The sequence below is a fragment of the Pristis pectinata genome, chromosome 4, assembly GCF_009764475.1.
Source record: "Pristis pectinata isolate sPriPec2 chromosome 4, sPriPec2.1.pri, whole genome shotgun sequence".
Classification (NCBI taxonomy): Eukaryota; Metazoa; Chordata; class Chondrichthyes; order Rhinopristiformes; family Pristidae; genus Pristis; species Pristis pectinata.
Window position 1 is genome coordinate 94,506,633 of NC_067408.1, and position 15,949 is coordinate 94,522,581.

The 15,949-nt window shown below is 38.2% G+C and overlaps 1 protein-coding gene across 1 annotated transcript in view; it reads right to left on the reverse strand.

The window, feature by feature from the left end:
- The window catches only part of LOC127569412 (POU domain, class 2, transcription factor 1-like), a 149,898-nt gene that overhangs the window by 92,646 nt on the left and 41,303 nt on the right, over positions 1-15,949 (reverse strand). The window contains 1 exon segment of the mRNA XM_052014027.1: positions 10,703-10,797. Within this exon segment, the coding sequence (XP_051869987.1) occupies positions 10,703-10,797 (95 nt within the window).

Below are 15,949 nucleotides of genomic sequence, written 5' to 3' on the forward strand. Positions count from 1 at the left end.
CATTCCTGAAAAGTCCTAAGTCCCTTTGCTTCACTTCAATGAACATTTCTCCACTCCTCTTTGTTGCTTTAACCCATTTTCCTCTTTATAGTAACCCTTCACTCGGATCTACCTTGAACACAAACTCAAGGGATTCCCAGATAAAGCTAATGCTGGGAAATGCAGTGCCTACTGAGGGCAGACAGGAATGGATCCAGCTTTCTGACTAATGAGTGTGGAAAATATTTGCTCTCAAACGAAGGTGTGAATAATTAGCTTAAAAATTTGCTGAGAGGCATTATTCTTAAAGGTTTAGCGTATTATCATAAGATATTGTCTGTTTGTAGAGTTTACCTCTGCCTCAGCAGTTCCAAAGTGTCCTAATTACAGTTGATTTTTAATTGAACTATTCAAACAAAAATCAAGAGCAGCTTGGGGATGTTGAGAAGCACAACACTGCCAATGTTGAAAATCCAAAATGAGACGGAAAATGTTGGATATACTCAATAAGTCAAGTAATATCTGTGGAAAGTGGAAAAAGGCAGCTCAGTTCTGATCCAAGACCACTGACCCAAACCATTAACTCTTTTTCTCTCCCCACAAACGCTGCCTGACCTGCTGAACATTTTCAGTACATTCTCTTATGGGAGATGCTGAGGCCATTGGCAAGATGGAAAGGAGCATCAGAGATGCAGCAAGTGAAACACTAAGAGGGCAGAGACAGAAGCCATGAGGCGGTATCAAGGAGGCAGCAGAGTAGTGGTAAATGGAGCAGCAAAAAGGCATTGAGTAGAGCAGAAATAAAAATTCCATTTGTGTCTGTAAACTTAATTAAAAATATGTACGGTTGGTTATATATAGTTTGAAAAAAATTCTCACCAATTGACCTCATTAGTGGTTTGGATTGTAGATCTGACTCTCTTAGATTGCAGAGTGGCACCTAGTAGAACTGCTGCCTCTCAGATAAGGACTGAACCTGGGTCTCTGGCACTGAGGAATTTGCATGTTCTCCCAGTGACTGCATGGGTTTCCTTCAGGTGCTCTGGTTTCTCCCATATCCCAAAGAGGTGGTGGTAGGTAAGTTAATTGGCTATTGTAAATTGCTTCTATTGGGTAGGTGAGTAATAGAATCTGGGAGAGTTGATGAGAATGCAGTAGGAATAAGAAAGGGATTAATTTAGGGCCAGTGTAAATGGGTGATTGATAATTGATGGACAGTGCAGACTCAGTGGGCCAAAGGGTCTGTTTTCATACTGCATCTTTCTATGACACTCCCTGCAGAAATATTTGTATGTTTCTGATCTAGAAAATACTAGGACTCTATCCTGTACTAAATTTTTGAAATAAGCTTTTGACCAAATTTGGGGACAAAAGGCTATTACCATTTGGGCCCTTGAAACAGAGACAAAAGTCTAGTAACCCAAAGTATCCCCATTATGTTAATGGGTCATAATTTAAGGAAAAACCTGTAAGGCAAAAAGGCTGCAAAACATCTGATTTTGTAGTGCAATAAATATAAAATTGCATTAACTTTCCCAATGTTATAAAATGGTTATGCATAGAAAGAAAACAAGAATTGATCAAATGACCACAAGAAGTGCAAGTTTACTTGTCCATTTTGGAAGTGTTGATGAAAAGTCTTGTGGCATCAAATGCTGTCAAATTCCAATCATGTTTTCTTTGTGAAAATTACAGGAAGAGATCATTTAGCCTTATTGGCTCCTGCATGTGCTTATGATCTAACTATCACACCCCTACCACCTCATCTAACCTTATCAGGAGGTTATTTATTTCTTTCTCCCTCGTTTGCTTATGTAGCTTTCCCTAAAATACATCAATGCTGTTTCCCTTAAGTATTTCCTATGGTAACGAGTTCCAAATTCTAACCACTTCCAAAAAAATTTCACAATCTTTCTCCCTATAGCAAAGAATCCCAGCTTTTGCTTGCTTTTATGTCCTTATTAACCATTATTGCTTCTTTTATTAATTTGCATAATTAAGATCTAACAAAAGGTCTTCAAACTGAAATGTTAACTCTATCACTGTTCTCCAGAGATGCTGCCTGACCTGCTGATTGTTTCTAGCACTTTGTGATTTAGTTCCTACAAAATTAAAGGCTGGGTGTTCCATATTTCTCTTTTTCATTTTACATTCATAATGGATTTAAAACAGTAAGCAATAATGAAAAATGGAGACCTGACTCTTCATAATCAAAGACCAATTTATCAATGGCTAGGGAATATAATTAAAATTCCAGTTCTCAATTTACCACAAATTGAGATTCCAGACAAGGCATCGTCTGAATGAATGTTCCTTGATATGGTCAATATATTCAGTAATTAACTTAATTATCCAAAGCAAAGCATTTGTTGCACATTGGCTAATAAAATCCAAGTTCCCATTTATAATAAGAGAACTCAATCCAAAACAACTCTGTACGGCCTTTTAGAGATGTGTTGTCAACCCACTGGCCAAAAAAATGGCATCCATCACAAACCCACACCTACATTTCTTCCTAATATTCCTATCATTCTGTAATGTATATATAGCTAGACAGTTGTTTTGTATTATTTCACTTGTGATACTCTGGGGGAAAAAAAACTACCAGCTAAAAACAGAAACATACCAAGAAAAACTCAAATTAACATTTTCTGAACCATGCAAGATTTTTCAAATAGATCTTAAATTTCTGCTTTGGGAAACATCTCTTTTCCAGGCCACAAACATGATTCATAGAACACAGAATAGTACAACACAATACAGGCCCTCCGGCCCACAATGTTGTGCCAACCTTTAAACCTCACCTAAGACTATCTAACCCCTTCCTCCCACATATCCCTCTATTTTAAATTCCTCCATAAGCTTATCTAGTAATCTAGTAATATTTGGCTCAGGTTTCACTGCATCACAGAGCACAGGTTGAAGATGGCCCATGAACAGATATACTAAAAGTAATTAAGTGTTATGGATTCATACATCCACTTTATAGCTCCTCACACTAGAAACATATATTGATAATTAACATGCAGCTATTTTCAAAGATTCCAAGCTTATAATTCTTGTTCATTCTAATTCTCTACTCCTCACCTACTCTGACCTCTCCAGTCTCAATCTTTTACACTAATCCAATGAAGCCCAATGGAAATTGAAAGTATAGTACCTCATAATAGATCCAAAACTCCCAAACTCATTCAGGAATTTGTTTCTTCTACACCACCCCCACTGATTCATTACAATATTTATAAACTAAATAAAATTTGTTTTTATAATGCATTCCACATTCTATATTATCTTGGTCCCACTAATTTGGAAAACAAGGTAACAAAGATTTTTTTCACAGCTTTCTGTACTTAAAAATGAGTTCCACTATGTCAAAGCACAATCAAGTTTTTTTTTAAAAAGACAGCAGCTGCTGCATGATAATATTCTGATATAATTTATCATTTATTCCTTTCCTTTGCTCATTACCATCCTCTCCTGCCTTGTACCTTTATCCCTCATCATTTAACCTTTCCAGACTTTACCTCCAACCTTGCCTTTTGGTATTTCTTCCTTCCTGCTTATCCCTGCTTTTGCACTTTTTAAAAAGCAAATAAATCTCTTAACTAACTCAAAGTCACTGGTTTAATTTGAACCATTTCTCTCCGAACAGATGTTGACCCCTTAAATCTTTGAGTATTTGATTTTTTATTTACTTTTCTACGTATGCAGAGGGACAGTACCCTACTCCATTTCGTAACAGCCAATGGGATTACAATATCCTCAATCCTCTCATCTCCAACCCCAGCCAAATTCAACTGCTTGACATGTTTGGCCATTCTTATTTAAAACTGTGACGTACTAGAAAGCATCACCAGTGACTTCTTAGCAAAGCTGTGTGTATTCCTTTACAAAAATAGCAACTTAATTTTTTTTTGAAAAAAACAGCATCTCCAACATGTTAAAACATCTCAAGATGCTCAAAAGTTCATTATGAAACAAAATTTGACACAAAGTTTGACAAAAACTTGACATGTTCTTCACTCCCAAAATTGTTAAAAAATACATGATGCAGATTAAAACAAATGAGAAAGAATGAAAGTACAATTATTGACAGGTACTTGTCTAGACTATACCTCCATGGCACCCTTTGAACCAAAAAAACTCTACAACTCCTTTGTACAGAATCCTGTACCAATTCTTTCCAGAAAGAAAAAAAACTGGTCCTTAATGCTATTGTGATCTTCATTCTAAATTTTTATAAGGAAATATTAGTATTTGTTAAAGACCTAATAACAAACCTCAAATGCACTCAATGCAAGATGACAACACAATACCTTCTGTGCAGTCCTAACAGCGATGCTGATCAGCGATGCATTGGCCAATATCTGGTCAGCTAAGAATAATTTTTATTAGATTACATCCAATTCCATTAGTAGCGATTTGACTAGCAACCAAGGCATTACATTTGAAGCATGCCTTGCAAATATATCCCCTCGACCCCTTCCTTTCCCTCCATCTGTGGACCCATATAGTCCTCCCAGGTGAAACAACATTTTTTTTAATTTGGCGTATCGCATTCGGCTCACTCAATAGTCTCCTACGCATCAAAGAAACAAACACAAATTGGGTGACCAACTTGCAGCGTACTTCCATTCAGTCAGCATTCTGGTCACTGTCACTTCAATACTCTACCCACTCCCACTTTCAACTCTGTCTCAGGAGCAACAAAGGAGGCCAACAATGACTAACATAATCTTGTAGAACAGCACCTCATCTTCAATCTGGCATCAATCAGGACTTAATAATGAATTTACCAATTTCAGGTAATTACTCCCCCACCCACCTCCAGCTCCATACATGTGGCTGTACCTCTCCATTTCAATTCATTTCTCTTTTTTAAAAAAAGACTTTTCTGTCTCCAACTGCCAGATTTTAAAATAACTGCTTCTTTGACAGCTTGGGTCTGCATCCTATACAGCAGCATGCAAAAGTTTGGGCACCCCTGGTCAAAATTTCTGTTACTGTGAATAGTTAAGCGAGTAGAAGATGACCTGATTTCCAAAAGGCATAAAGATGACACATTTCTTTAATATTTTAAGCAAGATTACTTTATTTCCATCTTTTACAGTTTCAAACTAACAAAAAAGGAAAAGGGCCCAAAGCAAAAGTTTGTGCAGACCTGCATGGTCAGTACTTAGTAACACCCCCTTTGTCAAGTATCACAGCTTGTAAATGCTTTCTGTAGCCAGCTAAGAGTCTTTCAATTCTTGTTTGGAGGATTTTCGCCCATCCTTCCCTGCAAAAGGCCTCTAGTTCTGTGAGATTCTTGGGCTGTCTTGTATGCACTGCTCTTGAGGTTTATCCACAGATTTTTGATGATGTTTATGTCAGGGGACTGTGAGGGCCATGGCAAAACCTTCAGCTTGTGCATCTTGAGGTAGTCCGTTGTGGATTTTGAGGTATATTTAGGATTGTTATCCTGTTGTAGAAGCCATCCTCTTTTCATCTTCAGCTTTGTCTTTTACAGACGGTGTGATGTTTGCTTCCAGAATTTGCTGGTATTTAATTGAATACCAGCAAATTCTGGTATTCTTCCCTCTACCAGTGAAATGTTCCCCATGCCACTGGCTGCAACACAAGCCCAAAGCATGATCGATCCACCCGTGCTTAACAGTTGGAGAAGTGCTCTTTTCATGAAATTCTGCACCCTTTTTTCTCCAAATATACCTTTGCTCCTTGCGGCCAAAAAGTTCTATTTTAACTTCATCAGTCCACGGGACTTGTTTCCAAAATGCATCAGGCTTGCTTAGATGTTCCTTTGCAAACTTCTGACAGTGAATTTTGTGGTGAGGACGCAGGAAAGGTTACCTTCTTGTTACGGACTAAGTTACTATTGGTGAATGTACCTTTAAGATAGAGTGTGGCGTGATGACGTCAACAGAAGATAAGGACGTAATGACGTTGGTGGAGCAGACAGTCGGAGTCAGTGGGGGGAGGAGCCGGGGGAGACCAGCCTGCTAGTTTCTCTATCGATGGATGAGAAACAATAACTGTATCTATCACTACAAACCACGTATGGATTTTTGGAGTAATCCAGTGGAGTCCACTTTGTCATTAACCTGTAGAAGGAAACAGGTATTTGTGTGGACGGCCACAATTCAAGTGCCTTTTGGGGTGGCAGATATTTCGGAACAAAGGAATGGAGCATCAGTGATTAAGGTGTCACATGAGTTCCATCGTGGAACATTTGAATTTCGTAATTACTCCCTATTTTCTCTCTACATTTCCTCTTCAGTCAACGGTGGTTGTTGAAGAAGCCTTTGCTCACGTTTCACCTTACGGCTTGCTGAACTGAACTTTGAGAACTATTCCTGGACTTGGAGTTTGGGAATTTGCCACACACAACCTTAGAATTTAGTTTTTGGGGTTAATGTTTAAAATATAACATTTTTACTTCTAACATTCTAATATTTTTACTTTTATTTTTCTTATTATCATATGTAGTTATTAATAAAATAGTTTTATATAAAAGGTGGTATATAACAATAGATTTGATTTTGTTCTATACTGATTCTTCATGCCTTATGGTCACAAAGTCTTATTCAGTAGATTCAAAGAATACTTCCTTGATATTATTGAGCTTTGCTAATACAGGATAATCCAGCGAGCTACCTTTGGTATAAATGAAACCATTGCTGATTGTCAGGACTAAAACATTGGAATTTTTCAGCTAAATTCTCCCAGTGTAAACTCATGTCCCTAAGAAAGCAATATCTATCCACCATGAAAGTTAGAAGTATTTGAACTTGAAACACTTTAAATCATTCCTCCAATTCAACTTCTGTAGATTATCCCATTAATTTAAACTTAAACAAATGCTCACCACAAAGGCCTGCATACCTTCACAGGGAAAAAAAAAATTCAAACCTCCAAACCATTTATTCATTTAATCATCTTTACCACCGGAGTAGAAATGTGTGGTCAGTGGTGGTCAGATTGCTGCTGGTAACACTGCAACAGTGGCAGATGCTATCTTGATTATGTCATGGCCATCGCACTAAAGCAGTCCCCAAGAAGTCCTTCACAGATTGCTTTTCTGACTAGAGATTGGATTTTCTGCTAAAGACTGGATTGGAAACTTGAATGTTTTCTCTGGAGCATTGGAGGCTGAGGGGAGACCTGACAGAAGTTTAAGAAATTATGAGAGGCATAGACAGGGTAGACAGCCAGAATCTTTATCCATGGTAGAAATGCCGAATACGAGAGGACATAGCTTTAAGGTGAGGGGGGAAAGTTTAAAGGGGATGTGTGGGGCAATTTTTTTTTAATATATACACACAGAGAATGCTAGCTGTCTGGAACACATTGCCGGGGTGGTGGTGTGATATGATAATAGCATTCAAGGGGCATTTTATAGGCACATGAAAATTCAGGGAACGGAGGGATATGGATCATGTACAGGCAGAAAGGATTAGTTTAATTTGGCATCATGCTCAGCACAGACTTTGTGAGCCAAAGGGCCTGTTCCTGTGTTGTACTGCTCTATGTTCCACAGCTATGCCCTTCTTTGCAATGAAGAAGTCATGTCCTCCTAGGGTTTAACAAATATTCAGTTGACCTAATCAACAGCTTGGTACAACAGCAAGTTTTTGAGAGTTTTAAAGAAGAAGTGAGAGATGCAGAGACTGAGAGATTTTCAGTGCTTGATTTTAGAAGGCTAAAAACAGTCAATGTCATTTGATGACATGGACATAACCAATTTGCTGGACTCAAAAAGTAAAAGAATAGGGAAATAAATAGTTCCAGCTGACAATACAATAACACTCCAATAATCCGACACTCTCAAGACTGATGCCAGATTTTACAGACTACTGGATGTTACTCCTATTAACTCTCCAACATACTTTAAATGTCATGTTTTCTTAGAAAGAAATGTAATACAGTAGTATAATAAATTTTCCAGCTCGTTTAAAGGATGAGCAGAAAAAAGGGTTCGGGTGGGTTTTAAACGAGCTGCTGAAAAGTGGCTCCACTGTGTCTAAAAGGAGTGCTGAAACAGGGTCCTAGTGGGTTTAAAAGCAGCAATGAAAACAGGGCTCTGCTGTGATTTTAGAGGGTGCACTGAAAATAGAATCAGGCAAGTTACAAGGAGCATGGGAAAGAGAACCCAGCAAGCAAAATGCCAAAGCATTAAGATTTCCGAACAATCACATACAGGATTATTGGAGTTTTATTGTACCTTCAAAATGCTGAATATGTAAATAGCATCATGAAACTTATAGTGATTATAACTATATTAAATCAACCACTGCACCATTTGCTTTGGTGCAACACGATCATTAGAGAATACATTCATAACTTTGCCGTGGTATTTTACAATATCGAGCTCTGGTATACTCATCTTAAACAAAAATCAATCTTCAGCTTTCTTTTTTAAAAATTACAAATTGCAAACTCTTAATTGAAGAGGACTTGGGAAAACCAATTAAGTTTGTGACAGGTAACTTTCCAAAAGAGCTCCACTAAAACTTCCAAAATGACAATTAGTGTTGGAATTTAAGAAGGTTCATCCCTAGCATCCATTTAATGAATGTCCTTTTTTTTTCTAAAAGTGCTATTTAAGTTGCCAGTTTATTTAAAGTAGTGAAGCTCCAAGAGATAAGAAGTTCAAGCTTTGAATATGGCAGGAGATCCTTTTCAAATAAAAATATCTGGCAGGAAAAACTGCTACATAAATTGAAATGCCTTTCAAATCTTGCCAGTCTGAACAAGCAACAGTGCATATCACCCCAACAATAACCTCAATAAATGTTATAGGTGTGAAAACTCACATAAAAGCATCTGTTCGTCACATCTGACATGTAGTTAACCTAAAGTGACAAGAAAATGACAATGCAGTATACACATACAATGAAAAACATTTTGATTAAGATGACAACTGGAAGAAATTAACAAAAAAGTGACAGATAAAAATAAATTGACTCTTGAAAAGTTACAAGTTAAGAGGCATTTAGACAGACACTTAAATAGGCAAGGCACAGAAGGCTATGTTCCTAATGCAGGCAAACATGATTAGTGTAGGTGCGCAGAAAGGTCACCATGGACGTGGTGGGGTGAAGGGCCTGTTTCTATGCTGTATGACTCCATGACTATAATTGTTTTTGCTGATTGCAGGAGAATTTTAAAAATATTAGGCCTTCATCTTTACATATATAAGCAGATAGCCCTCAGTTTTCTGCTAAGACTGCAATTTCCACATTCACAAAAGTCGATCAGTTTTTCTGATGCTAAAATAGTAATGGGTTTTATCCCAGAGCACCAAGATATTTTGTCCAGGAGCTCATTAGTGGCCAGTGAAGTCTAATACAGAACCTGGCCAATGGACAATCTCAAAATGCAACAAAGAGGAATAACTAAAAACTGTGATTCAATTTTTTTTAAAGCCACAGCACAACTTTCTACCAAATCATTGCAGCCCTTTATTTTGAAATGCACAATAGCAGCATTTACTATGGATAACTAGGCATTGTGCACAGTTAAACTTCACAACATGTTACTAAAACGTACCTAGACAAGGCAAATCATTCCTATATAAAAAAAGCCAAAAATCATAACACTTCATGTTGCATTAAGATAACTCAACGTGTTTTAATGCAAAACCAAAACCACTTAATACTTAATTCCTCCATCTCATAAAGCAACTGTAACAAATTTTATATACTTTATAAATGTCACACATAGAGCAGAGTTCAGAGAACACTAATCAGTCATTGCGCTACTACTGTGGTACATACAGAACATTTAGATTTACTCAAGTAATTTTGTACATAAATTCAAATGTTAATTTGCAATAAATATCTTAGATTTGTGAGCTTTTTCTTCCTTTTAAATAAAAAGGCAGCTTAATCCCAAATGAGCCACAAAGCAAGAACCACATAATCATTTCAAATAAAATTTTCAACCTGATAGTTCAGCAAGGGATAGACAAATTACAGAAAGAATCTTCAAGACAGTTTTGTTGAAGTCAAATCATGCCCAATTGAGCATAAACTCATCAACAATTTGAACAAAAAATCTTCGCACAAATCAATGGTACTAAGCTGCATAATTCAATATGATCAATTTGTGATCAGACTAGGGCTAAACAAGGCCCCAATATACCAACAGGCCAGTCTTCAAAATCTTAAGCTGACTGGTGATTTCAAAGCAAGAAAATCTTTAATTTTCGATTGACTACTACCAACTCATCTTCACTGAAATGAATGATGTTTCTGCAAAATAAAAAGGCCACACCTATTTCTTTAACTAACTGCTGGCCAGGTGATTAACAATGGATTCATATAATCACAAGAATCTTTATGTTTGAGAATATGGGTTTAATGTGTTGCAAACCTCCCCCATAACCAATGTCCATAAAAATCCCCAAAATGAACACCAGTGCAAGAAACCAACTTCCCAATGTTGGAGCATAACCAGTCTTGTGGACACGGATTGGTTTGGGCAAAGGGAATGTCAAATTAGTGCAAGTGATCAAAGATATTTGGGCATAAAAATAATGAAGGCTAATCAAGTATACTTCAGTTCACTCCATTTTATTCTATCCATATTAAGTTATTAGCTTGACTGAGAAATACACAGGGATTCTAGGATCCCATGCTCCCTCACCAAAATTCAATTCTACTAAATAAGGAAGTTTACATTATAGAACTTTTTTCTCCCCCCCAGCCATAACCCATTATACCTGCTGTAGTTGTCCCAGTAAGGCCTGAGCTGTTGTAATTGGCCCTCCAGTTGGGATGGACTGCCGTTGGAAGTCCAGTCCATTTGTTTGCGCACCTAGAGAGAGACAAAACATAAAGAGAGGTAAAAAGTGAAAACCAAGGAGCTAAAATTGGTTTACAGGTCAAAGTTACTGACTGTCATGATCCAACGGTGGGTGTCCTTTCTTTCAGTATAGTCAGTCATTATGATCTTTCCCATTACAATGCAGGAACTGAACCTTAACACCTTCCAAAGCCAAGTGATACAGCCATACACAGTAACGTCAGTTATTAACATCTTTCCATTCAGTTACTCTTGACCTTTTAGAAAATGGTGGGAATTATGTGGACTCCTACTCAAGACTCTGACAATAGACTATGTTTATAAAATACCTTAAAGTGTCCTTAAATAACAAAAACTTTTTTTTTAAATAGGAAGAATAAACACCATGTATTATGTTGAAACTTAATGACCATGAAGCTAAATTATTCTTCATGCATCTCCTTTAACCCAATTCATAGTGATTCAGTATTTCCTGCTATCCTGTTAATTTTCCTTCTACTGCTGGATTTCGTGCACCAATCCTAGATTATCTGGTCACGAGGCAAACTACATGGAAACATTTATCATACACAGACTGAAAACAGAAAACCTGAGAAAAAAATGTATAGACTAGCATGGTAGACTTGAGCACCTGTGCAACAATATGCCTTGAATTATAAAAGGCAATCAATCAGTATACAGCATTCAAAACATTTTTTTAAATGAGTTACCAATTGAAAATTTGCATATGCAGAAGATGACTGGGGCTTATAATTTAATTACAACAAAAGCGTTCATTTTCCAAACCACTTGTATTATTCATTTTGTCTACTTATTTCCCCAAGATGATTGCATGAGAAGGAAGCAGGATTTTCCCACTCTGACAACCTATTTAGTTTCTTATACTTTCTTTTCTCTTTCATTAGCAGTGATATGAGGATCTGAACAGATTATATCCTCTATAAATCAAAATTTCAGTCAATCCATTCAGTCAAAAGTCTCACTCACTTTCTTCGGGCCTACATCAACTTTCATCTTAAACTAATGACAGTTTCATCCAATATCATAAGTCATCAATACCTCACTGTGTGATGAGACAGGATGCACAGATTGTGAGATACAGCTACATTAATAAACTAAGGGTGAAGGTTTGCAAGTTACACAAGAACATGCAGTAGACCATGTAAAAGACAGCATAAAAGCAAACACAAAAGCATGGGAATACACACCTAAAAGTACCAATGTGAGCAGAAGAGAACAGAGAAACAAAGTTAAAACTGGACAGCACCCAGAGTCTCCCAAACTCACAAGAAGTGGAGAAGAATGATAAAGCGTACAAAAAGCCAAAAGTGATAAAGCAATTGAATAGTAGTGAGCAAAAAAACAAACTGCTGGTGGAACTCAGTGGATTAGGCAGCACCTGTGGAGATAGAGGGATGGTCAACATTTTGGGTTGAGAACCTGCATAAGGACTGAGAATGGAGAGGGGAGATAACCAGAATAAAGAAGTGAGAGGGAGGGGTGAGGCAGGGACTGGCAATGGGTAGAACCAGGTGAGGAGGGGGTTGATGCGCAGATGCAGCCAAGTGGAGGAGGGGGGAATTGGGAGATGGTGGTTGGTGGGTGATAGCTAGAGAGGAAAAAAAATAGGGCAGGTGACAGGTTGGGGGGTGGTGGAGGGGGAAAGAGAGTGGAGCTAGAGACAGAAGCTGGAAGGTGATAACTAGATACACAAGGGTTGTAGATTACTTGTGCGTAATATGAAGTGTTGATCTTATAGTTTGCATATGGCCTCACCCTGGCAGTGGAGTAAGCCAAGGAGCAGTGGAGTAAGCAAGGACAGACAGGTCGGTGTGGGAACAGGAAGGAAAGTTGAAACGGCATGCAACTGGGAGCTCAGGATGGCCATTGCAGACAGAGTGCAAGTGCTCCGCGAAACGGTCACCTAGTCTTGCCAATGTAGCGAAGGTCACATAGAGAGCACTAAATGCAGTAGATGAGGTTGGAGGAGGTCCACGTGAATCCTTGCCCAACCTGGATGGGCTGTTTAGGTCCCTGGATGGTGGTGAGGGAGGTGGTATAGGGAGAAGTGTTGTACCTCCTATCGTTATAGGGGAAAGTGCCAGGGAGTCATGGAGAGAGTGGTCTCTGCAGAAAACAGGGGGAAAGGGAAAATGTGACTGGTGGTGGGATCCCACTGCAGCTGGCAGAAATGACAAAGGATGATAGGAATAAAAGAAAGAAAAAGTATACAAAAGTAACAGCAAATAAAGGCAAAGGAAAAAGCACAAGAAAAGCACAAAAGAGCTACTTCCTTCCACACAGAGCTCTTTATGACCTCAGTTTAACTCCAAGTAATACCAATCAATTAACTACTTCTTAAATTCTCATCACTGAGTTATACAGTATATAAAAGATGCCAATGTTTGTGATGGTGACAGAAATAGAAACATGAAAAGAGCAAAAGAAAAATGTCTCCAATGAAAATGAATAGAAGAGCAAACAGAGTAAAAGAAAAGCTAAGAGCATGGGATGAGACACTTGAAAAGACATGAGAATTAACAAGAAAATACACATCCTGCTGAGTGGAGCTATGGAGAGCAGAGAAGAAAGCTCAAACAGCAGAAAGCATGGACAAGAACTCAAGCAAGGAAGTATCTCAATGAAAGGTTGAGGGATTTGAAAAGGTATAGTTGAGGAGGGTAACACACAAAACGCTGAAGGAACTCAGCAGGTCAGGCAGTTCTTCTTCCACCACTCCCTACCCTAAATCTTCTTCCACCACCATCACACCACCATTCCCACCCCTAAAATGCTGCCTGGCCCTCTGAGTTCCTCCAGCATTTTGTGTGTTGCTCCAGATTCCAGCATCTGCAATTTCTTGAGTCCTCCATAATTGAGAAAGTGTTTCTGTTGTGTGGGGAATCTAAGGTTTGGGTGACGTTGTTTCAGAATAAAATTAAGGTGGGGTTGAGCAAATTTCTTCTTCTAGAGGGTTATAAATCTTTGGAGTTACTTACACTAAAGGAGGCTAAGTCAGTGGATATACTGGAAAGCCAAGATAAACCTCTGGCCGCAGGGGAGTCATCAGCTATGAGGGGACAAGAATGTGGAGTTAAGGTATCAGATCAGTCATGTCCTTACATAATGGAACAACAATTTGAGGGCCAGATCTTGAAGCATAAGTTTAAAAAAGTGAGCAGAAAGAGAACAAAAGCAGGAGTGGCAGGAAAATAGGGAAAAGAAAACAAGAGGGAAACGGAAGCAAGTCTTCCCAAGTAGCTTTACCCATCCTAAAAATCTAGGCATATGCATATTCAACAAAATGAAAATCATGGCACAATGTTTGAAGTGTCAAATATTCAAAAAAATTATATTCATTATTTATTGGACTAGAAATTCAATTGCGCAGCATCATTTATTTCAGGGCTATGCAACTGAAAATACACCGTGGACTGAGTAAAATGTGGTTAACGATGATTTCTAGGATGTTGAATATCATTCCAGAAATTTAAGTGTGCACAAGCCAAACAGTGCTTGAACCACGGATGCAATGCCGTGTCAGACGTGCATTAAATGATGTAATTTCACGTACAACTCTGAGAGTTGCCAGTGAAATTGGACCATATAGTTTGGATGATAGGTCACCAATCTGAAATATTAATTCAATTTCCCTGTCCACAGATGCTGAGTATTTCTGATTTTTTTGTTTTTATTTCATATCTAGTATCCTACACCAAATTCTTGATGCCCTACCAAACTGTAACTGTGCTCCACCCTCCCTTGATCCTCAAAAACTGCTGAAGTTTTTAGCATTGAACCCATTACTGCATATTCAAGACGAGATACATTTACTTTTTCCACATTTGATACCTTCTAATTCCAAGATTTTCAATGCCAAACAATCTCAGTTCAGCTCAATAAAGTGCTAAGTAATGGTTTTTTGAGGGAGAATAATCTCAGCAGGAAACAGGCACAGAACTGAAAGAAAGTTACATGACAGAGGCAACTTTGAGAAGTGCACTGTGTAGGTCAGCAATGTTGAACTTGAGGGCCTGCTCGACATTTTAACATTACCACTTTGAACCAGGTACACAAAAACACAGCTGAACTGGAAGAATACAAAAAGCTGAGAGACAGAACATATAACTGTAGATTAACTGAACTACAATGCAAATTATTAGAAGAAACCTACTGAATATTGAAAGCCCTGGATAGAGTGGACGTGGAGAGGATGTTTCCAGTAGTGCGAGAGTCTAGGACCAGAGGGAACAGCCTCAGAATAATGGACATCTCTTTAGAAGTGAGGTGAGGAGGAATTTCTTTAGCCAGAGGGTAGTGAATCTGTGGAATTCATTGCCACAGAGGCTGTGGAAGCCCAGTCATTGGATATATTTAAAGCATAGGTTGATAGGTTCTTGATTGGCAAGGGTATCAAAGGTTATAGGGGAAGGTAGGAGAATGGGGTTGAGAAGGAAAAATAAATCAGCCATGATCGAATGGCGGAGCAGACTCTATGGGCTGAATGACCTAATTCTGCTCCTATGTCTTATGATCTAAAATATACACCTGATCAACATCCTAATATATACAACCCTGCCAAGTACAGCAAACCCTGTACAGAAATGTTGTTTTAATTTTATATTAACTCCTTTGCTCTAGTTCCAGCACTGTCATTTTTTATTTCAGATTTTTTTGCACTCAGTATTTGGCTTCTATATTAACAGTGTATATATTTCACTCCAAAGCTAACAGGAAATCAAGGAACTTGCCTACGTTTCAATTGTATTCATATCAGCATATAGTTACAATTAGAAATGAAAATCTGATTTGTAGTAGATTCGATATTTCACACAATTGAGGTAGATCAAAACAAAACAGCCATAGAATCATTGAGTTAAAGTTATAGAACACAGAAACAGGCCCTTCGGCCCAACTTGTCCATGCCGACCAAGGTGCCTGCTTATATTAATCCTATTTGCCCATTTTAGCCCCACATCCCTCTATGCCTTTCCTATCTAAGCACCCATCCAAATGCCTTTTAAATACTGCATTCTGCTTCCAGTACCTCCTATGGTGGCTCGTTCCATATATTTAAACAACCCATGTGTGAAAACTCACCCTTCAGATCTCTCTTAAAATACCTCCACTGTCACCTTAACCTTGTGCCCTCTAGTTCTAGACT